The sequence below is a fragment of the Diadema setosum genome, chromosome 10 (genome assembly GCF_964275005.1).
Source record: "Diadema setosum chromosome 10, eeDiaSeto1, whole genome shotgun sequence".
NCBI lineage: Eukaryota > Metazoa > Echinodermata > Echinoidea > Diadematoida > Diadematidae > Diadema > Diadema setosum.
Genome location: NC_092694.1, coordinates 25,273,936 through 25,298,183, shown reverse-complemented (window position 1 = coordinate 25,298,183; position 24,248 = coordinate 25,273,936). Strand labels below are relative to the sequence as shown.

Below are 24,248 nucleotides of genomic sequence, written 5' to 3'. Positions count from 1 at the left end.
GCACGGTTATCAACATGTTATATCTTTGTGGCATGCAAAACATGTGAAAGCGTGAAGAATTTGTAATACATGTACATATCCAATACTACTTTAGTATCCAAAAACAAATTGTCTCGGTAATGGTTGTTAACAACTCATTGGTTTTGTCTGTTTTATTTTCATTGAGCTGTGTCTAACACCATTTCATTCTTTAAAGGACCTACCAGATCGAGTGAATATATGATATGTATGCCTACTCAAATGTTGTCCTTCATCTGTTGGTACAACTGCAAAGAAAACAGCATTCATTTCTCTTCCTCCACGAAAGCAATGGTAGTAGCGATCTTTCTGTTTACTTTTGCCCGGTCTGCTGCCATTCCAACTCGTCTTTGTGATTTCTTCTTGCGCAAAGGTAGATCTCGTGCAGCCTTTACCCTTTTACTCTGGCTCTGGGTGATCTTTCTTTTGAATCTGACACTGTGCACAACAGGGGTAGGGACTAAGCCTTCATCTGTGTTCATCATGTCCTGTAGTGTCATTACGAGGGCTGTTAGATGATCATCTGCATACTGCAGGATTGCTACATTGTCGCACATGTACGACATGTCCTTGATAAGGTCCAGTTTCTCTCTGCATCTGAGAGCAATCCGCTTCGTGGCTGATTTTCGGCCCACCCATCCTTCCAACGGCTCTAGTGAGCACTGCGAATCGACTGGAGGCACCTCATGATGCACGTCAGGTTCAAGAGTCATCCCAATGTAAGATGTTACTTCCTTGTCGAGGGTGAAAAATGGTGACTCTCTGAACATCTCACGCAATTGCAACCAATTTGCTCCTTGCCCATGTAGAAGAACGGCAAACATATGCTTGCACGGAAGTTGTGACCACGACCAATCCATGCAAGCACACCTCGGGAGCCCACTCTCGGTCTTCAGGTAGACATCATACATCTTCTTTTTGGAGAAGACCTCACTCTTCACCTGCAATATCATGAGAGTCATTGCACACACAAAATACACATCAGCCTTCATGTTTGTTTGTTTTCTTCAGATTCGTCATTGTTCATGCGTTCATTGCAAATATAGATTTTGTTTGAACATTTTTTCTTGGTATTAGTCTCTGTAAACTATACATTCAATGGTATGTGTGCACTTTTCGAGATTAAGAGAAATGATTGAAACAGGTACGATTTGAACATGCCATCTGCTACTTCCTTTGGAACAGTCTACATTTCTCACATGATATAGTATGAAAATGAACTGGGACCAGCTACACCATGTCACCTGGGACAAGACAATGGAGCGTGCTAATCGGTATAGATGAAAGACAATGAAATAGAAGAAATAGGGCCCCAATGTGTTGTGCACGATATAGATAATTATAAACTAATTGCAAAGAAATGATAGGGAGGATATGTCTCTGTAGGTATCTATAAGCAGGTCTACAGTTATGCAATTGACTCATTTTCGATTTATAGTTATCGCAGAATTAAAGAAGACATGAATGTTCACGCACACAAAGAACAATGCATAGACATACACCCAATAAATCATGATAAACATGCCTGATAATGATTGTCTGATATCTTGAGAACATCATCTTTTTCGAGGGTGTTTGCCATCTCCACTTTCTTCATGCAGTGCTTTATGAAGCCAGCTGGTCTGTCCTTCAGGTACTCTGGTATTGCCTCACTGTAACTTCTTCCCAGGCATCCCATTGCGCTCACATTCTCCTTGATGTATCTGTATTATATGAAATGCGATTAAAAGCACAATGGTACATTATTCTTATTATGAAAACTTCAATGCTAATATTTCCAATCAAACTGAAAATATTGATAGTGAATATTTTTCACCATAATGAAGGCTTACGCAGTTACTCTCTAATGTTTGCCAAGCCAAGTGAAAATGTGGCCACTCACATTTGGGCAAAAATACATCTCCATGAAAGAAGTTATGCGATCATTCACTTCCACACTTGAGTCAGCAATTCACGCCGCGAGTATTCAATTCCGTTGGAAGGCGATGGAGCGGCTTTTAAACGAGCATCCAAATTTCCATTTTCCCTTCACAAGAACATTTTAAGGGATGGTACGCCCTTGTAAAAAAATACCATGGTTTGACTATGAGGCATAACCATGGTTTTACATTGGATCCATCCATGGTTTAACCATAGTGCAATATGGTTTGATTATGGTCAAACCATGGTGCAGTAGTGTTTAACCATAGTTTAACAATAGTTAAACAATGGTGCACTATGGTTAAACCATGGTAACTACGGTTAAACCATAGGTTTAGCATGGGTTAACCATGGTAACCATGGTTTAAAGGTGGTAAATTGGAACGCACTTACCATGACATTACTGTGGTATTACCATGGTCACTACTGTGGTTCTACAGTACCAAAAACATGGTTAAGAAAAAGTAAAACCATGGTTAAGGAAGTGTAAAACCATGGTTTGGAAATGGTGAAACTATGGTTAGGAAAAGATGAAACCATGGCAAACTCATGGTTTAACCATAGTGCAATATGGTTTAATTATGGTCAAACCATGGTGCACTTGTGTTAAACCATAGTTAAACAATAGTGCACTATGGTTAAACCATGGTAGCCATGGTTAAACCATAGGTTTAGCATGGGTTAACCATGGTAACCATGGTTTAAAGGTGGTAAATTGGAACGCACTTACCATGACATTACTGTGGTATTACCATGGTCACTACTGTGTTTCTACCAAGCCAAAACCATGGTTAAGAAAAAGTGAAACCATGGTAAAGGAAGTGTAAAACCATGGTTAGGAAATGGTGAAACTACGGTTAGGAAAAGATGAAACCATGATAAACTCATGGTTTAACCATAGGGCAATATGGTTTAATTATGGTCAAACCATGGTGCACTAGTGTTAAACCATAGTTTGACCATAGTTAAACAATGGTGCACTATTGTTAAACCATGGTAACCACGGTTAAACCATAGGTTTAGCATGGGTTAGCCATGGTAACCATGGTTTAAAGGTGGTAAATTGGAACGCACTTACCATGACATTACTGTGGTTTTTACCATGGTCACTACTGTGTTTCTACCGTGCCCAAACCATGGTTACGAAAAAGTGAAACCATGGTTAGGTAAAGGTGAAAGTTTGGTTAGGAAAAGATGAAAACATGGTTTTACAGCTGCCAAACCATAGAATTACAAACCAAATCACGATACAACCATGATCCATTGTACATAGTACTAGTAAACCCACTATTTAACCACAGTGCAATATCGTTGAAAAATGTATTTTTAACTACAGTTGTATTTCACAAGTACTTTGAGAAACCATGGGGAAAATTGGTTAGAGAAATATATTTTTCCACAATTGCTTTGCTATTTGATGAATAATGATCGATAAATAGCACAGTAGAGTCTTCACATAAAGTGATGAAATAAAAATATTTTCAGTAAATTACCTGGAGCAGAATAATAATTCTTACAATTCCTATACATATGTATTGATACAGTACATTTGTAAACATGTATATGAACCTGGACTCTGAAACAGGAGAAAACCAATTCTCTATTATTTTCCTTCTAGCTATAGTCTAAAAAATATGTACAGCTGTATTTAAAAACTGACTTCCATGTGTGTGTTGGTGGATGGGTGCAGATTGTAAGTGTTAATTGATTCACTGTTTAATAAAAGAAGCTATATGTAGCAACGAGTAGGTCGATGCTCTTACCAGCATTGACTTTCACACAGCCAAAGCTCTCCCCAAAACATACATGTATATCGAATACACTATGGCCAAATTGAGGAAACCAAAAAGTCCCAATTTTTATGGCCTAGTCATGTGTATTCCTCTGAACATGCAGAAGTCAAACATTGCCCAATTTGATGCGCTTTTTCAGTCAAAACTGACTGACTGGAGTCGACTGTACTGTCATTAGCATTTAAAGGCACATAGACCCGGTGGTTTGCTTGCGTACACGGCGCACGGCACAAGCTTCCTCGAGAGACCTATGCTATCGACTCCTCTTTATCGTTAGCGTACACGGCGCACGGCACAAGCTTCCTCGAGAGACCTATGCTATCGACTCCTCTTTATCGTTAGCGCTTACGCTTTGACCTATTTCCATCCATAAGTCCGAAGAAGTCCAATCCACTGCTGATGATGACAGCTTTAATATTTTTTTCTCTGAAGTCAAACAAAGAAGCATGCACCCTGGCATTCAAATTCTACGGACTGTCTGACACGCAGAGAAGACAATGAAGGCAACATTACCTAGCAACACCTACGCGCTTTACTGTTGACAACAGCTCAAATTCGGCAGTCTTTGTATCAATGCTAATGGTGATCGGCACTCTCATCCAAAAGCGCTGCAGCAACTACCGGGTCTAGGCACCTTTAAAATAAGAAAGTACACAAGGGTAGAAACAGTCAATTATGATTATACATTCAAAAGTTATTTTTCAGCAGCTGGGTGTGAGAAGTCAAAGTATCATACAAATATCACATTATTTCCAGTTGCAAAACTGTAGGTTTATGTAAACAAATCAATGAAGAAAATGTACTCTTACTGAACCTCAGACAACAAATAAGACATAAGAATGCACATTTGCTCACTTTGCTGTTACGATTGAAAAGTAGCTTTTTATTGCTTCATGAGCAGCATCTTGACTGTACGTAGGTATGGCTTATTGCCAGTCACATGATTTAAAACTATAACAATATCACCTGCAAAGAATTAAATACAGTGTACATACATTAGTGCATGTTTGATGTACATGATCATTTGTAGCTTTGTATAGATAATGCAAATTTGGACTAAAGTGACACCAGGAGCACTGGACAACTGAACAAAACAGCATCAAAAAATTATCTAGCAACCAACAGTCCTGACATAAGAGCATACATGCACACTTCACATGCTTTGAAAACTGTCCTTGTACTTCTACTGTCCAAGACTATCCAGCAGTAAGCTTTGGTGCAACTTCTGGATGAGGCTTCGCAGGAACTAGGTCTTGATATAGCTTGATTAGTGTGCCCTTTGTCGTTGTGGAGCCTTGAGATGTCCTTCTTTTGCAACCGTGAGCCGTGAGAATTTTCTTGGGGAAGATCACTCCTGCAACGAACTGAGAATTTATTCATTACGCTATTATTTTTTTAAAATAATAATAACATGTAGTACGTGTTAAACTCTACTTCAAATACTCAAACAAAATTCTTGCACAGAATAGCTACCTTGCAAAAAACATAAGAAGAATGGGATTAGATTGCTGTGGTACACCTAGCCATCATTTCATCACTCTAATGTGCTGGAGAGATACTGTTTAAAATACAGTGTACTTTTACAATCATTTTAACCCCTAAGTGCCACAATGCCCACATACGGGTGAAGCTATTACGTTCAACATTCCATATCATGTATTGTGCACAAATTGCCTAGAGTAATTTGATGTTTTTCAAAAATTGATCACATTCTATTTTAAGCAGGTTGCCAATATTTTAGGATGCTGCATAGCATGCTGCTGGTATTTGAGGATGTTGCACAAGAATTTTGGTATGCTGCAGTGTAATGCTCAAATTCCTCATGAACCACACTAATAATGGGTTGAAAAAAAAGAAAGAAAGAAAGAAAGAAAGAGGAGTATCTTACCCTTGATGACATGGAAAAGCGGGAGAAAGTATGACATCAGTAGATGGACTTCTCTGCACCAGAATTCAGCCAGGAGGATGCCATACACGTATCAGCACTGCATGTACTTGTACCCATGAAAGGAGCTAGCTAGGGGACAGCCTGATCGATGGTCATGGGTGGACTTCAAGTCTTCTATGGAGAAACCTTCTCGTGTCAGCCACTGGCACAATCAATCATTGATTCTGATGAGGAAAAAAAAATAACACAACATAACGATAATATAGTGATGATTGAGAGAAGTGAAATAAGGTTAGGTAGAAAAATCACACAGGAAAATGACGTAACATACAAAATACAGCATTGGATGATTTAAAGTTTGGTGCTTGTGCTAGCTCCCAAATGACTGCTGGAATAAAAGACTCCAAAATATTCTACAATGTCGCATAGCATGCTGCTGGTTTTTGAGGATGTTGCACAAGAATTTGGGTATGTTACAGGGATATGCTCAAATTCCTAATGAACCATACTTGGTTGAAATAAAGAAACAAAGAAAAAGGAATACCTTCTCCTTGATGACATGACAAACGGGAAAAAACATGACATCAGATGATCCACTTCTTTGCACCAGAATTCAGCCAGGAGGATGCCATGTACACATACTGATGTAAATCAGCGCTGCATGTGCATCATGTACTTGTACCCATGAAAGGAGCAAGCTAGTGGACAGCACGATCAATGGTCATGGATGGACCTCAAGTCTTCTATGGACTGCAAGTCTTCTATGGAAACACCTTCTCACATCAGCCACCTGCATCTGCCATCACCTGCCATCTTTGATTCTGATGAGGAAAAAAAAAACACACGACATAACAATAATACACCTAATAATGATTGAGAGAAGAAAAATAAGGTTAGCCAGAAAAATCACACAACGATCCGTTAGGTGAATGATATACTGGTACAACTGTATAACATACAAATTACAAAATACAGCATCCTTTGCCATTGGGGGATTTCAAGATCAGTGCTAGTGCTAGCTCCCAAATGACCGACTTAAACTGAGCTCCAACACCGACGGTCGGATTAACTAAGCAATACTGATCAAAGTTATTGATCCCCAGCAATAGGTGTTGGAATCTCAGCATCGCGAGGTCCGTGAGAATCGCACGACGAAAAGTGATGGCGCATGATTACACTCGGATATTAAAAGATGCAGGACTGCTTAGTTTTTAGACACAAAGTGAGGAAGACAGACTAAAATGCCCCAAATTTCAACCATTCTTCAAAACACAACTTAATATTTAATTTTATGCTTCCAGGCTCAGATTTATGAAGCCGCATGCTTGTGTAGGGCCTACGTTTCGTGGCGTGGGTGACCATTGCATTAGCATAAAATGTACATGCTACAGGCCTAACTCTTACACTACGAAATGGCGGAGCTAGGTTCAGCAGACAACATTCTTTGATTTCAACACCAAGCCCAGCACTTGACCGAAAGATTGGTCTGTATCTCGTCGACGGGGATATGTTCCACAGAGCAGAGACTGCATCTGGCTTTACGGATCCCCTCCTATAGACATAGTCCGGAGGTAGAGAGCCATAAGTAACGTCAAAAAAAAAAAAAAAATAAAAGACTCCTCCTCCGGACAGACGAATCTTTCACAAGTTTGCCCAGCACCAGCAACCATAAATTTATGACATATTTTTGAGGTCATCCTACCAGCACCTACGGACTTCAAGTTCACTTCAGTTTTATCGCCAGTGCCAGTGGCTGCCAGTGCTTAAGTTAGTGCTGAGACACAATCAAAGAGTATAGAAGCTAAGAGGGCGTACTCTCGCGACTTCGCACGCAAACGGGTGTAGTACGGCATGGAGCGGGAGCCCAACATGGAGCCCAATGGCAGCCAATTTAGTAATAATACCGCAAGCTTCTTAAACACGTGAGCCTATGGAGCAAACCCTACCTTCCTTTCATTTTCTTCATTTTAAAAGTAAGCACACAGCGGTAGAATTGCATTTCAGACCTCAAAATATCACAAAAAGTATATTTTCTGTCGATATGTAAAAAAAAAAAAATTGAAGTAATGTAATTACTTTTTTATCTGTAGTCCCTCAGCAAGTTTGTGTTTGAGCTGACAAACGCCACCTATCTCTTTCTCTCTCCCTCCCGAAACATAGTTTGGTCTACCTACTTCAGCTGAAACTCTGTGGGCCTGCAGATTGCGATTGGAAAGTAAATGACATTTTTTGCAAATACATTTCATGGTTAGACAGTGAATGATACTTCTTTACGACAAAACAAGATTCTAAGTATATACATCGGTACATATCTTCCCCTGTATGCCCCCCTAAAAAGGGGAAAAATGGGAGACAGAAATACGAGGACCCAGTGATACAGCACTGATATCATGATCGCGTAATATACAGTACGCCCTCTAATCAATCTATCGGTCTGTTGCTTTCAATAGCGGAATGGCATCCGTATTTCGCCCATGAGCGTACTAGTTCGCAGGAGTAAGCCCTTGTGTCTTAGCGTAGCTTCTACTGATACTCTTGATTTACTGGAGCAGTTACCACTAGAAGTCCTAACAGAGTTAGCAGAAAATAGTGTTGTTGATGTAGCTTGCACCGAACCTGATATCACCACCCAACCAATATGAGGTAGGCCTATGCCTACTAACATTGTTAGGGATTACGCCTAACTGTTAGTTAGAACTACCGACTACCGTCTTGTTAGCCCGACCAGACGCTGTGCTGTGCGAATAAATTATAGCCTGTCGCTACTAGTAGGGTTGGGGGTACCACGTATCGTCACCCTAAGTAAGGATCTGTAGCTTGTTTATTCTAAAAATATAACACAAATCCGCCTAATTCTTACCTCAAATATGCCATGCATACTGCAGTTTTGAATGTCGTGACCGTCTCGTTGATTATGAATCTCCGTTTTAAAATAGCGCAATTTTAGCGTGTGCGTTCCGTTTTCTTCGCGCAGCTGAAAAGGGAACCTTGTGATCGGCACCCCCTCCCCTCCATAGGTATACACGTGAGTTTCACAGCATAGTAGGTAATACACGTGAATTTCACAGGCCATAACATAGGTAATACACGTGAATTTCACAGCCATGCGTCGTTACTGAGCGGATGTGTAATTTTTAGCTTGGTTTGTTTGAGTTTGATTTTCATTTCTTCGTTTTTATTGTCTTTACAGCTAATGACACTTAATCCCGCGCGTACCTTTTCGTCCTATAGGCAAACAGCCATGATACGCAGGGTGCCGATGGGAAGGTGCCCTGCCGATAGGTGGTGCCCCAACCATACTAGATCTACACTGTCTACAGCGACTGGGTTGTGTATAGAATCTAGTTACCGTAGATAACGTGTAGAATTTACGTGACACAGTAACACTAACACAGTTCAGTACATATACAGTACGTAGCTGAGTTAGAACAACTCATTCCAAACTCTTGAGCTCTCATGTCATACTCTCACACTCACTGACTCAGTCACACTTTCTGATACAGAACAGTCTAACTGGACTGGTTATCCCCACTTGATACGATCATGCGAAATTTGCACAGCAGGGGCAGGGCCGCTGCCGGCCCCGGGTCGGTCGGGACAATTCAATGCAAATCTCGCTGGTAATTATTTTAGCTAAGATTAGGTCTACTAATAATGTATTAAAAGTTACGTTGACCAACCTTCCTTGAAGAATCCCAAAGGAGAAGTTCCTCTTTTTCTTAGGGGCCGTTTGATATCAGATGGTTCGTACGTCGAGATGTTTGACTCCGGTCATCAGAGATCATCACGAAAGAGCGTTTGAAATATGAACAGCGAATCGTATTAACCGCGTAACCGTATGTGTGGTTTTTGAGCGCGGTCGCGGACTAACGGTTCAGCAGTACATACACGTAAGGTTTCAGCGACAACAACAACACGCACATGACCTCTTACGTTACATTATTATCAAGAAAACTTGTAATCATTATTTTTTTGGTTTTGAATTAAAAATATAGCGTTTAAAACTTTTTTATTTCAAATTATTTTTTTTCAATGTGTCAATATTTTTTGTGCTCCATATATTTTAAAATATATTTTTGTTGTGATCTTTAGTACGAACGAGCCTCATATCAACAACCCGGATCTACCATTCATCGTACACAATTACTACACGCCGATTGCATTCATATAGTTTTCTATTGTTGTGTGTACATGTCAAAGCTACGGGGAACGAACGGGCGGCATTGGGTTACTACCTTTTTTTTTATTTTTTCACGAGTATGTAATCTCATCTAAGTTTTTTTTTTTTTTACGTGCTTTATTCCGTAGTGAATAGATGTTGCATTTTAGGAATGCTGTAAATCAACCAAGTGAAGCAGCTTTTTGTTTGCAATGGTAAGACTACTGTTTGTTTACATAATCCTGTTGAAGCCAAACGGGTGGTTGCGTTAGATGAATGTCCGTCATGACTTGCATTGGCATTGCGGCCATCAAATTATGAGTTTTCATATTGATTTTTGTGATCGACATCATTCAATAATCATAGTGCACGTGGTTTAAACTTTGGTAAAACAAAAAGTTAACCATGGTTTAATAACCACTGTTCTTATGCTATCATACAACTTGGTTCCATAGCCTAACCATCATTTTTTAACTATGATAAAACCATGGTTAATATCATGGTTAGTATAGCCATCGTTTTCAACCTTTGTAAAACGAAAGTTTAACCATGGTATTATAACTAGTGTTTTTGTGCTATCATAAAACCACGGTTAAAATCATGGTTTTATAACTATTGTTTTTACACTATCATAAAACCATGATGAAATCATGGTTTTATAACGATGGTTTTCGCAACCTTAGTAGAACGAGAGTGACACCATGGTTTCCTAACCATTGTTTTTATACTATTGTGAAACCATGGTTACAACCATTGTTATATTATTATGTTATTTTTACCAAAGTAGAACAATAGTCTTGTTGTGGTTTTCTCGCCATTGTTTTTTTTTTTTTCTTAAAACTGTGGTATAACGATGATTTTTTAACCATGGTTTTAAAACACTTTCATTAAACCACTGTTAGAGCCATGGTTATATAACCATTTTTTAACTATGATAAAACCATGGTTAATATCATGGTTAATACCCATCATTTTTAACCTTTGTAAAACGAAAGTTTAACCATGGTATTATAACTAGTGTTTTTGTGCTGTCATAATACCATGGTTAAAATCATGGTTTTATTACTATCTTTTTTACAATATCATAAAACCATGATGAAATCATGGTTTAATAACGATGGTTTTCAACCTTGGTAGAACGAGAGTTACACCATGGTTTCCTAACCATTGTTTTTATACTATTGTGAAACCATGGTTACAACCATTGTTATATTATTATGTTATTTTTACCAAAGTAGAACGATAGTCTTGTTGTGGTTTTCTCGCCATTGTTTTTTTAATTTCTTAAAACTGTGGTATAACGATGATTTTTTAACCATGGTTTTAAAACACTCATTAAACCACTGTTAGAGGCATGGTTATATAACCATCATTTTTTAACTATGATAAAACCATGGTTAATATCATGGTTAATACCGATCATTTTAACCTTTGTAAAACGAAAGTTTAACCATGGTATTATAACTAGTGTTTTTGTGCTATCATAATACCATGGTTAAAATCATGGTTTTATTACTACCTTTTTTACACTATCATAAAACCATGATGAAATCATGGTTTAATATCGATGGTTTTCAACCTTGGTAGAACGAGAGTTACACCATGGTTTCCTAACCATTGTTTTTATACTATTGTGAAACCATGGTTACAACCATTGTTATATTATTATGTTATTTTTACCAAAGTAGAACGATGGTTTTGTCGTGGTTTTCTCACCATTGTTTTTTTAATTTCTTAAAACTGTGGTATAACAATGATTTTTTCACCATGGTTTTAAAACCGTCGTAAAATGAAAGTTTTATCATGTTATCATAACTATGGTATTTTAACAATGGTATTACCACACTTCCGCCACACATTTACCATGGATATGAATTAAAAATCATGGACTACCATCGATCCATTGTAAAACCGTCCATAACCATGGTTATACCATGGTTACGGTTGTGAAACCATGGTTTTTTTTTTTTATAAGGGGTACAGTATTGATGGAGATGAAAATTGGGCTTTATACCAAGAAAACACAAATAGAACAGTACAGAACATACCATTTTAAGAGGAATTCCAAGTTCATTTTAAATATCTGATACATCAAAAAACAAAGTATAACAAAACAATCGTAATGTGGCTTCCACACTTTATTAGGATCGCTCTATTTTGGATATCTTTGCCATTTCAAAATCAATTTTCATCAAATAAACCAGTCAGGCACAGGCGCAGAAAACTGCGCCTCTCGCCAGGCGCAGAAAACTGCTACTTTGGGGTTATCCGCCCGAGCGCCGAGCAAGTGTGCCCGCTACAATCGATTCTCGTAGTTTCCGCGAACAGTCGGTTCCACTGATACCGTCTGTGTACCAGGCGCCCGTTACTGCTTTTAGCTGATTTCCAGTGCACTAAGTACTGTATGCAAGACAAATTGCCAAAACACGATAGTATGTATGTGTATACTGCACTGTATCACCATAATTATATCGAAATACAGCATGCATCATGACATCCAGAGCCACACGCTCTCACCAACAAACACCATGCGCTATATAGGTCTCTCCACACTGACCATAGCTCATTTATAAATCAAGAAATAGGCTAGTGAGATTGAGAATGAAGTAGGAGTCATTGGGATTACCTTGCTGTTACGATGTTACGCTGTTCTGCTTCCTTTGCAGAATCATCTGCAATTAACTCTGATAACTCATGTTTAACTATAATGTGCTCCCTTGTATAACTTTGTCTCTCTGGAATCTTATCTAAAACTGCAATACCTATCGCATAGCCCCTGCCTCTGTGCTTTGCCCATGGTTAGTTCAAGACCAGGGAGGTACGAGGTAGGCCCCACAGAGAGCCTGGCCGCACTTTCACGACACTTTCCTTGTTTTAAACTGCTGCCCTATGTTTACTCAACAGAGATAAGAACCCAACCTGCCGGGGAGAGTACCACAGAGAAGAGAGAGGGGGAAAGAGATGATGCGTTGAGAAATGGAAGGTGGCTGTGCTGGGGGGAGAGAAAGGGAAAGAGGCCAAGAGAGGAGATGAGAGAGGAGAAGGGAGAGAGAGAGAGAGAAAAGGAGAGAGGAAGGTCTGATAGGAAGGAGTACATTTCTGTTACACTAGCCAACACCTGTTGCACAAGGCTAAAAAGAGGGCAAACCGGTGGTCATTCAAAAAACATTTACCTAATTATGTATTCCGACCAGAATTACGCAAGATGTCATGGTTTTATTCCCCTAGAAATGATTATTATGCAAGAGTAGGTATTTGGCTTACTACAGAGGAAATATCAGAAAAGTGTCAAGGTTAGAATTTTCGTACGAAATCAATATCGATTTGGTGTCTTCATCACCTAATTTTTCTCCATGCCTTTTACACTACGAGCATCGCGTGGCATGATGGGTATTGTCATTATAATATTCATGATAGCAGAAATCGGCGCTTTTCGACAGGCGCAGTTTTCTGCGCCTGTGCCTGACTGTAAACGTTTAAATCTTCATGGAATTACATGCTCTTTCTTATTTCGTAAGAAGATTCTCAATATCTCACAAAAAATATGATAGAAACCTTAAGTTTAGTCTCAACCAAAACTATACAAGCCCTTTCATAACCAATCGAGTTCATCCATTGAAGTTTAGATTGAAAGGTTAGCGGCCGCATTGCCAGCGGCAGAAGATGTTGACGTGATAAATGGCGAGCGCGTGTCACACAAAAATGCGTAACATCTATTAATTCACAGAGAGAAACAGAAAAAGAAAAGAAAATCATATATATCGGTGCAGACACATGTTCTGATTGCTAATGAATAAAACCACTAACTGCGCTGAGATCTGCTCTCCTTTATTCATTTGAAATACCAGTTTGCTTAGCATCCTTACAAGTGTCACAATAGTCTATACTTTTCCCAAAAAGAAAATCCAGGGCATATTTGGGAAGAACAAAACATCAGCGGCATGTCACAACAAAGAAATCAGGTACTGTGTGGTATTCTCATCAAAGGCAATGATGCTGTGTTGCACCCCATGGCAGTGAAAATGAACAGGCTGGAATGTAATTTCACGAATAATTACGCATGTACCTATCCCCCCCCCAAAAAAAAAAAAAAGAAGAAGAAGAAGAAGAAGAAAACCAACAACAACTAAGCAACCAAGGAACCAACCAACAAGCAAACACACACAAAAAACATGAAAATATAACAGAAGTAAAACACATAATCATTTACGTACAAATTGTGGGGTGAAACTATAATTGATACCATGCCTATTCCATTACTCCTAAGAAAAACAGGTTGCGTCTATCGCGATATTGAATGACATCTTCGCGAAGTTGGAGAACTATATACGGATTTGATTGACAACGTTTCAGATTTGATTGAAGTGATTGCAGATTCAGTTCATCGCAAAATGAATGTGAACGTCAATACGTCCGTGTTAATGTCCACCCCCCCCCCAGCAATCCCTAAATTTAGTGATATGAAATGCCATTTTCACTGGGGCATTAACCGCATAAACTCATAGAACTACTTCAATACTACACATGCCTTTTAGATTTTGACTGTATGCAGGCACTGCAGTTACTGGAAATTAGATCACTCACGTGTATGAACTGGGATTGCTTGAAGGAGGAAGGTGGGAATAGCAGTACAATTGAGCACCCGTATATGAACAGACTCAAGTCCAGAAGTAAAGATCTTCTTGCAGTAGAATAGGTGCAATGATTGCAAATCTTTTCAGTTCCACTCAGTTTCTCTTATCATGAATTACAGTTAAAGTTGGTTATGGGAAATTCATTCAGATCATCAAATTGAATTTGGTTTTACACTTGTGGTGATTTCTTTTTCGTTAGTAAGTTGATGTTGTTATACACGTCAAAACATAATCTTCAAGTGATTCCTGAGGTCACTTCAAAATTAGTGAAAATACACATTTTCACTAATAATTCACTCCAATTTCACTTTGAACTTTCTCTCTCTCTCTGTTATCTACTTCTTCAATAGTGAACATTTACACTTGTTATTACAGACATTACCTATTAATCGTGGAGTTCCCTAGATAGTAAACACTGACCCGTGATTAACAAAAACAAGCAAGCAAAGAAAATCCAAACAAACGAGAAAAAGGTTTAAACAAACGTAATATTCATCTTTTCACAAACAAGAAAAAAATATGAATTATTCCTCATACTTTTGCATCATTGCTGGAAGATATTCCGTCAGCAGGCAGTGCAACATGCCACATACGCTCGCATCCTTCCTTTTTTCTAGGAAGGCATACTTGAATACCTTGTTCTGAGCTTCAAGTCCGTTGTTGGTGTTTACTTGGATGCCTTCATTGTTTCTGTAGGCCCATACCCACCGCGGTAAAATTAGTACAAAGAAACAGAAAAAGAAAGGAATGAAAGACAATCAAAGTGTTCGCGTGTACTACTGTAATCCTCTAGTTCTGACTGCATTTTTAATGGTAAACCATCTTTGGTCATGTTTTCTTGAATGGATATAATTCATCGTTCAAATACTGGTTAATTACCATCTAACATCCAATATTTGTGATGTAATTGTTTTCCATATTTAACACGTTTCCCTTGGTCATCTTTGCACATTTCCCGACGTTTGCATGTTTCCAGGCGAAACCTGCATGCATTTCCCGGCATATGCACATTCCAAGCTCCAAAGATCCTCCCCCACCTTCATCCACCACGAAAGAAAACTGGCGCAAGATGCTGACTCATCATGGCTCGCCCAGAGCATGGAGCTACCAATTGGTAGCTCCATGCCCAGAGTGTCAGAAAATGGGAGGGCTGTGGAGCCGGGAAATGTGCAAACGCTGGGTAATGTGCAAACACTGGGAGATGTGCAAACGTCTCGCCGGGAATTGTGCAAACGCCTGGAAATGTACAAAACGTCTTGCCGGGAAATGTGCAAATGCCGGGAAATGTGCAAACGTCTTGCCGGCAAAGTGCAAACGCCGGGAAATGTGCAAATGTCTCGCCAGGAAATGTGCAAATTTCATCGATGGGAGATGTTCAAACACGACGCCGGGAAATGCAAAAAAAAGTTAAGTTTTGCGGGGAAATGTGCAAATGTAGTCGGGAATGAGCAAATCATTTACTCTAGCAATACTGTGTATAAAGATGATCGACAAACTCCATGTCAAAATTGCGCATGAACCTCCACCATTAATACTTTGTTAATAAGATCCTTGACAGATTTTTCAACATAATTGGCAGGTAGCACCATTATGGCAATGGGCAACCTCAATTTATTTAGACTACTCATCCTCCCACCCCCCCCCCCCCCGAAAAATGGGTGGGGGGGGGGACCTCAAAGTCCCTGCACTTCTTCCCAGAAATTCTTCTTATATTCTATATACTATAAAGACATTGATGACAGTAGTTTCAAGTCTAATGACAAATCCAGAGATGCAGAGCACGAGTCCATGTGGGGGGGGGGGGGGGCTTCAACTCCCCTCCCTACCCGTGTAGCCTCCATTCGTGGAGGTGAAACTTAAGATTCCTAAATCTCTGGAATTTTTAATCTTCTTCTGTCGAACCAAAAACGATAGAACTACGTTAATGCTATGCAGTGTTAGTGAAAGTTCAGGTGTGATAATGGCGGATCCAGGGGTGCCCTGATAGGGAGGTGGGGTGTGAGGCGGAGGAGGGAGGGGGGTTTTCCACATTGTTCTTGAAAAATCTCTACTGATTTTCACCTACATTGTACTTTGATGTTGAGTTGTTAAAATTATCCCCCACCCCTCCCCGCCGAAGAGGAGGGGAGTTGGGGGTGGGTGAGTTGAAGCCTCAGAGTTCCTGAAGTCTTAATTTTGATATTTATCTACTGTAGATTCGAAAAAGAACAAATTTAGTGCTATGAAGACCTTAAGGACTGAAATCTCATGTTTGATTATGGCGGGTGCAGGGATGCTCTGATAGGGGATGGGTCGGGTGAGGGGGATGAGGGACATTTTCCAAATTTTCTCCCTCTTCTTGAAAAAATCTATGACAAATTTTCACCTTCCCAACCCCAAAGGTGGGAGGAGTTTGAGCCCCCCCCCCCCACCCCCATCTCATCCCCTCAATATTCAGGTATTTGTTGAAAACGACAAAAGGAATACATAATCAAATTTGAAGAAATTTTCTGTAAAACTAAGATGAACAGAAATCAATTTTATCACAAATTGGGAAGGTTGATCTCCTTTGATGTTTACGTGCAATAGCTGATTGGTCTTCAACAGCCTCTCAATCAATGAAAAAAAAAATGAATTACTACATATATGTTCACGTTTCAGGACAAGAAGTTTGCTTCCTCCGATAACTTTCAATGAGTTTATTCTTCGTCCTATTACATGTGCACCCAATTTAGGGGTTCTTTTTGATGATCAACTGCATTTGACCGATCATATTAACAGTATATGTTGTACAGCATCATTTGGACTACAAAGAATTGCTTCAATTATACGTTATCTTGATGAAATTGCGACTAAACGGCTTATACATGCTTTTGTAATGAGTAGAATTGATAATTGTTGTGGATTGTTATATGGTTTGTCAGTTTAGGTAGACTGCATTGAATTAAAAATTAAGCTGCAAGATTGGTTACCCGAACTCACACATGTGACTCTATTTCTTCAACATTACACATGTTGCACTGGTTGCCAGTCAAAGATAGCTTAGTTTGCAAGTTACTTGTAATTTCACATAAATGTCAACATCAGTTAGCTTCTCATTACTTGCAACAGCTCCTCCAAGAATATCAACCTGCCAGACAACTTCGCTCAAGCACCAAACAATATTCAAAACCGGTTAATGTATCAACTAAGTCATACGGTCAACGACCGTCAACGATCATTTGAATATATGTGACCGTGCACCTCAAAACAAACATAAAGTCGCACACACTGATTTTGCGTGAGGACTGAAAATAAGTGAAATGGGTCAACCTAGCCGAACTTGACTTTTTCATATTTTCTGAAAGAGCGGGTCTGCCTTTACATTATGCTAAAATTTGGTATCATAAAATGGGCAGGAAAGTATGTTTTTTCGCAGTTTATCTCGAACATTTTTGGTAGAATATTGTGATTAGGTGTGTCTTTAGAATCCCTTTTTCATTTCTGAAAAACCTTGTCCACACTCTTCACTTTCAACTCGAATAACTTTTGAAAAGATAGTGCTACTGCTTTGAAAGTTGGCACTAATTATGGACAGAATGTGTTAATGAGGCATGCTTAATTTCAGTTTAATCTGATAATCCCTTCATTGTTGTTACTCTGGTGGTTTACTTCCTGTTTTTTGTCCCATTCATCGCACAGCCAGCACGGTTTGGTAAAGATTAAGCGCTTGAATAATAGACACTGTACTTAAGAGCCTCTTTTCTCAGTTCACACTTCTCCTGAGTTTGTGCTTTCTTTCCAACATTTAGATAGGTTATGAGAGTCCATTTGATTTGAGTTATACATCATCTTAAAGCTTAAAGTCTGCTCTTTCAGAATATGATCTTAACTAAAAATTCATGTCTGGCGACTTTTTGTTTGTTTTGAGGTGCAGGGTCACATATAATAATCAACTCCCCAATGATATCAGAGAATGTTCATTATTACACCAGTTCAAGTCTTTATTGAAGTCTCATTTGTTTGTAAAGTAACTTCTATTGTTTAGTAAATTGTTGAATGATGTGTTTAAGTAGATATATATATGTAATTTCCTTCTTTTGTATCTGTGTGTTCTTACATATGAGTCTAACCCCCAAACCCCAAATTGTCTCAAGGGGGCGACCAATGTTGTACAGAGGCGGATAAATGTTGGTCTGGTCAGTTAGCTTCTCTCTGTACTGGTCGGGGGTTAGGTAATCACATAGACACCAGTCATCATAAAATGTACAATACCAAAATTTAAAAGGGACTTAATATTTCTCCACAGGAGTAAGGACAAAATATGAACAAGGGTACAGTTTATATATTTAACTCTAATGCTTCTAATAGCATATTTATTCACCGGCCTTCCCGTAGGCCTGAAATAATGAATTGCTCACAAACAATTTCCTTTTTACAACTCATGACACATTTTTGCAAATATCTACTGAACGACATTTTGTCACCCTTGCAACACTAATCAATAATACATAATATAACTGAACCTCTCTCTCGCACTCATCTCTTTAATGCTCATTAACAGGAGACTCTTTACGACCATTTTACTCTACGGGAGGGGAAGGGGTTTGGTTATTTGGGAAAATGAAATTAGTGGGGGTGTGGCCACTTAGCTCGACGTCTTTTTGGTAGACGCATGAAAACCTCCTCCGCATGTCGATGTCGTCATCGCCGATGAGCTGGGGTGTCCAGTCGGAAATCTGCATCTACCACAAACTTGTAAACCGGTTCATCACCAGGGGCGTGGGGAGTCCAGCATCAACACAGTCGCTGTCACTTTACTTTGCCCATGGACCTACAACAATAAGTTCATGCTTTGCCTCAGTCGGATGGAACGCTCCAACCATCATGACCATGACGCCAACCAAACAGCTGTCGCTCGAGTTCATTACACTCTGGCTTTGGGTGAGCCGAATTAAATCATGTGAACAGTCCGATTAACATCATCGGAATGACGCTCACAGTTCTATGTCAGCGAGGTACACAGTGTCAGTGCGGCCGTAATAAGGCAAAACAACGTAACTCAGAATATCATGTTCTGAGAAAAACGAGTTTGAAAATTCAATTGGTTCCCATTTTTCTGTCATAAGAGTAAAACACTTTTGAAGCAGCGAAGTTTCTTAGGCATTAATAAAGAATATCTCGATAAAATTTCAGTAAAATAGGACTTCCCGTTTTAGAGTAATTGCCATGTTTAGAATAGATACAGCATTTTAGCGAATCACAGCACTGTGCAAATGAGTAATTCTAGTTTGCCAAAACAGCGTATCCTTACTTACGTTGTGCGAGAATCCTCACGCGGCAACATATCAATTAGGCAAAAGAACGTATCCTGACTTACGGCGCGTAAGCATTCTCCCGCGAAGCCACTTTAGTATGCCAAAAGAACGTATCTCGACTTACAAATATCTACGCCTTAACCCTTTCATCAATGTAATTAGGCAGAATGACGTATCCCGACTCAATGGCAACAATCTCTATCATTTGTTTATTTGACAATTTTGTTAACTGGATAATAAAAGTCCCGTTATATGTGTTTAAATAATATATTAAGAATAGTAAAACACAGTAGCTTGCAAAATTATCGATGCAAGAGAACATTCATGTTTTTTTTTTTTCTGAAAACTTACCGAGTATGTGCTAAAATGTAATTAGTTGTTATCTACCAATTACCTTTCATTTTTGTTTTACTTCATTTGCATATACAGTTTATAGTTTATCGAGATGTCCATTCTTTTTTATTATCTTTAAGTGTATGTTTTTATCCCTTGATGTAAGATTTTTCATTGGGAACATAATTACATTTGGTTTATCATTCATGCTGTTTGAACAAAAACATGGATTTGGATTAATATCGACAACTAAAGTACGAGTTTGGGTAAAGTCTGTAAAATGAACTGTTTGAGAACTGGCAAAAAAACAAAATAAAATGGGTATTAAAAAATTGTATAGACATCTGTACATACACTTCGTTTCAAAGAGACATACACGCATTTAATGTGTTAATATTGAGACTCCTATTTTAATTTCTATCTTTTCTTTGATTTATTTATTTATACACGTTCCATTGAGATGAAAGGATTTGAACAGAAAGAATGATATTGTGTACTTTGTTTATTGTTATAAGTTGTTAATGTTTGGTTGATAGCATGAATTGTATCCGTAAGGTTAAAACTTCTAATGATAATATGCCTCAATTCTTTGAACAACAACAATAATAATACATGAATCCAGGTTTTAATGTTTTTAGGTGTAACTTGACCACACACACACACACACACACACACGCACACACACAACCAAGCAAGTACAAAAACACACAAAACACACACACACACACACCTCAGACTTGTCAGAGTTGCAAACATTCTCTCAGTAGAATAACTTTGAGAAAGACATGACAGAAATGTAGATGCAGAGACTGATTTACATTTTCTGAAAGGTTTATAGGGAAAATGTGTGTACATCTGTTTCTCAAAGATAACAGCATTACAAAATCATTCGATTATTTGCAAGTTCTAAAAATATGACATAGATATCTACGCTTTCTTCTTAAAATTTAAGAGAGAGTTTGGTATGCCATTATGCTTTTATCACATTGAAAGCAAATCAGCAGTAACTAAACATTATCATGATGGTTAATTAGAAATAGAAAAAAAAAATGTCATTTACTTCCCGAGTAAAGTTATTAGCTTACATACGTACCACAGTTGAACAAAACCCTGGGAACAAAATTTTCAACAGAACATAATTGTTGTTGTTGTTTTTTTTTTTTTTTTTTTTCTGGAGGTTAGTTATACTATTACCATATCAGACCTTCGCATCAATTTTTACCTTGGAAGATCAGAACATCTAAAAATTACAAATTGTAAATAGCACACATAACATTTTTACTCCTTACTGTTGTTGAAGATCAAGTGTAGTAAGAAGTAAATACTTGGGTAAAGAACAATTATTAGGCAGCTTAAACGAAGGGAAAATTTGCAACAGTATTCACTTTAAACACATTTCAATAAACGTCTCATCACAACAGCGATTTGCTGTGCTGCAATTTACATCTGCGTTGTCTGAGAGCTCCCGGAGGGATTAGGCTCAAAATAAGATATGAAATTTTTGCAGCAAATAAGGTTACTATTTCCCTGGTTTTCTGAAATAAGTTGACATGTTTCAATCGACATGATATTGATTTTGAGGGCAAGCATTTACAACAATATTTGATATGAACAGGTGATAGTTTTACCTAAAGTTGATAGTCATCATTTCATAGGGCAATAAGCCCTCATCATATTTTTTTTTTCGAAATAGAACCTTTAGTTTCATATCAACATAAAAAAAAATCTTTCTTGTGCCTTCATAACGTGATAATAGTCATTAACACTTCACAGTTGAGTTTTGCGAGTTCTTAATCTAACTGTGAAAGATTTACCTGATCCTATATAAACAATCCGAGTGTTATTATTTTTTTATATTCTGACTGATCTAGTGCACAATCCACTCCATCTTTCATGAGATTCTGACGGGCGTGCACAGCTGTTCTGAAATCTGTATAGCTGCTCTTTTCTCTGCTTTCGAACTGCTCGGTAGACCACTGCAGGAAAATGTAAAAGAAATGGAAGAGAATAATTAACACAAAATAAGGCACTCTTTCCGTAAAAGACAGTGAATTTCAACTCTGCTTTAGTTATATCATGTGATTAAATTCTTCATTAGACATGATTGTGTGTAACAAATCCTCTCTCACAGACCCCCTCCCCCCCCCCAAAAAAAAAAGCAAAGGAAATGAGAATGAGTATTTAATATCGAAATACACTCACAATATATATTATTCCATATCATACAAATACCCCTTGAGGATATACAAGGCTGTGTGTTTATTTTTGAGAGAGAATGGTGACTATTTCGTCAGTTTTCATTTCATATTACTTTTTTTTTCATTGCTAAGGAATGAACTGTGAAATGTGGTATTCTCAAATTATCAGAGAGTCATCATCATGGATTTTGCCGTCTTTTATTTTTTCTTTTATGATTTGTCCAAATGCCGGCTTGTGTCGCCAGTGATAATGACAAAGGTGGGATTCATTTCTTCCCCCTTCTTCTACTTTTGTTGTATGAATTAATAGGTGATTATTCAACTTGTACCTTTTATTGTACTTGATACACTGCATTCCTTTTCTGTGCTGGTCTAGGCTGGCGGTTGGTGTGGACACTGAAAAGAGAGACATGCAAATATGTATTTCAACACGAATGTTAATATCATCTAAAGTAGACGATTGGGTCTGAATATTTGAACTTTCCATAGTATTTAAAACCACGTAACTTAAGAATAGATATTTGAATTCCATGAGCTTTTGCCCTCAACATTGTTATGGGGAGGGGTGGAACGTATAACATGTATAGGATCTACCATGGCTACAATGCATTTTTTTTTTAATCGAAATGAAAAAAAAAATAAATGTTTTAAAGAATATGTACAGCTGACTAAAATTGCACCAAGAATACAAAAGAAAAAAGAAAAAAGATAAATCAGGCTTTCATAGTTAGCAGGTACAGAGTACCATTTAATATGACTTTGTTTTTTAGGCTTATTTTAAGTGGATAAATTCCTGTATGTATGAAAACACCACAATCACATTCTTAATTCTTTCAAGAAATAACAAACAAGATCTAAGACTACTTCAGTACTTGTGTTTAACCAAAGATGTAGCCCAAACATTATTAAATAATGTTCGGCTACATCTTTGGTTAAACACAAGTACTGACAACAAATTTTGTTGTCCTTACTTTTCTTGCTAGTAATGATGTTAATGTCATTATTAGAACATAATTATCGTCTTCCATCAGTTCATGTTGCCACTGAAGACTAAATGGAATTCATTAGTATCAAGCTTTATTGTCATTAGCTTGAAGTCGAAACTATTACTGTTTACTATAAAGCTGTTACTTTTTTAGACTTTTAGACGAAAACTGAATTTGAGGTAGAAGACGTCAAGTCGATGATCATAACAGTATATTAGGGTCCACTCAATGTATTTGCGCATAGGTAAATTTCTTTTGAGAGTCACTACTTCTACTAGACCACTAGTAGTAGTACTACTACAAGTATCCTACATTTATATAGTCATTATTACATTAGTAGAACCACAACCACAACCACACCAATGAGCCACGTTTTGGCAAGCCCACCGAAAGGAAAGGCTGTCATACTCATAGCTCTAAGTTTGCTCTTTATTTTCATAGCTTTTTTTACTCATCGAGTTCTTAAATCTTAGTGAAAACTATTATCGAAGGTACTGGACCCTACTAGCAAAGCGTACTGTCGTCCAGTCTGTACAGCCCAATTGCCGTACTTCGCACGGCGTCTGGTCGGGCTAGATCAAACTTAGCCCGACCAGACGCTGTTACGCTATGCGAAAACAGCGTCTGACGAGCGCGGCATGCAGCCTCAAAGTGAGGAACCTCAACACAACTAGCACTACAAAACTTAGGAAAATGTATACTTTTCTCCTTTAAACAGAATACTTTACTCACGTTAAATGCATGTTTCTATTACAGAAGAATAGTTCGCCACACTGGGTCCATGGAGACCACTTGCGATAAGTCCGTGGAACAAATAAATGACACTTTCTGGCGCAATTCCTGACCGTCGGTACGTCGCGACGTACCATGTACAGCGACTGGGCTGTGTGTAGTTAGGCCTGGCGTGAAAGATTGTGTACCGTGTGGACATGCTGGATATGATGATCAATTTCGGTAAGTTTCATTGCGTACATTTGAATACTGATAGCATCAGATGTAGAGTAAATATTGAAAAGTATACTCGTTGAGTTTGAGGTGACGAA

At 38.3% G+C, this 24,248-nt stretch overlaps 1 protein-coding gene and 1 long non-coding RNA gene across 3 annotated transcripts in view; both read right to left on the bottom strand.

Annotated features, from left to right (window-relative positions):
• Positions 1-284: 284 nt before the first annotated feature.
• LOC140233877 (uncharacterized) overlaps positions 285-24,248 on the bottom strand; it is a 64,532-nt gene continuing 40,568 nt past the window's right edge. The window contains exons 9-11 of the mRNA XM_072313966.1: positions 14,950-15,123; positions 1,544-1,721; positions 285-959 (exon numbers count right to left, since the gene is read on the bottom strand). Coding sequence (XP_072170067.1) covers positions 285-959; positions 1,544-1,721; positions 14,950-15,123 — 1,027 coding nt within the window. The remainder of the gene's footprint in view (positions 960-1,543; positions 1,722-14,949; positions 15,124-24,248) is intronic.
• Positions 4,603-6,380, bottom strand: LOC140234220 (uncharacterized). Of its 2 annotated transcripts, none has more exons than XR_011901604.1 (3): positions 6,302-6,380; positions 5,620-5,843; positions 4,603-5,095 (listed from the first exon to the last, which is right to left on the bottom strand). It is a non-coding gene; the product is annotated as an uncharacterized lncRNA (long non-coding RNA). The 2 variants fall into 2 exon arrangements; XR_011901603.1 differs by lacking the exon at positions 6,302-6,380 and adding an exon at positions 6,164-6,251.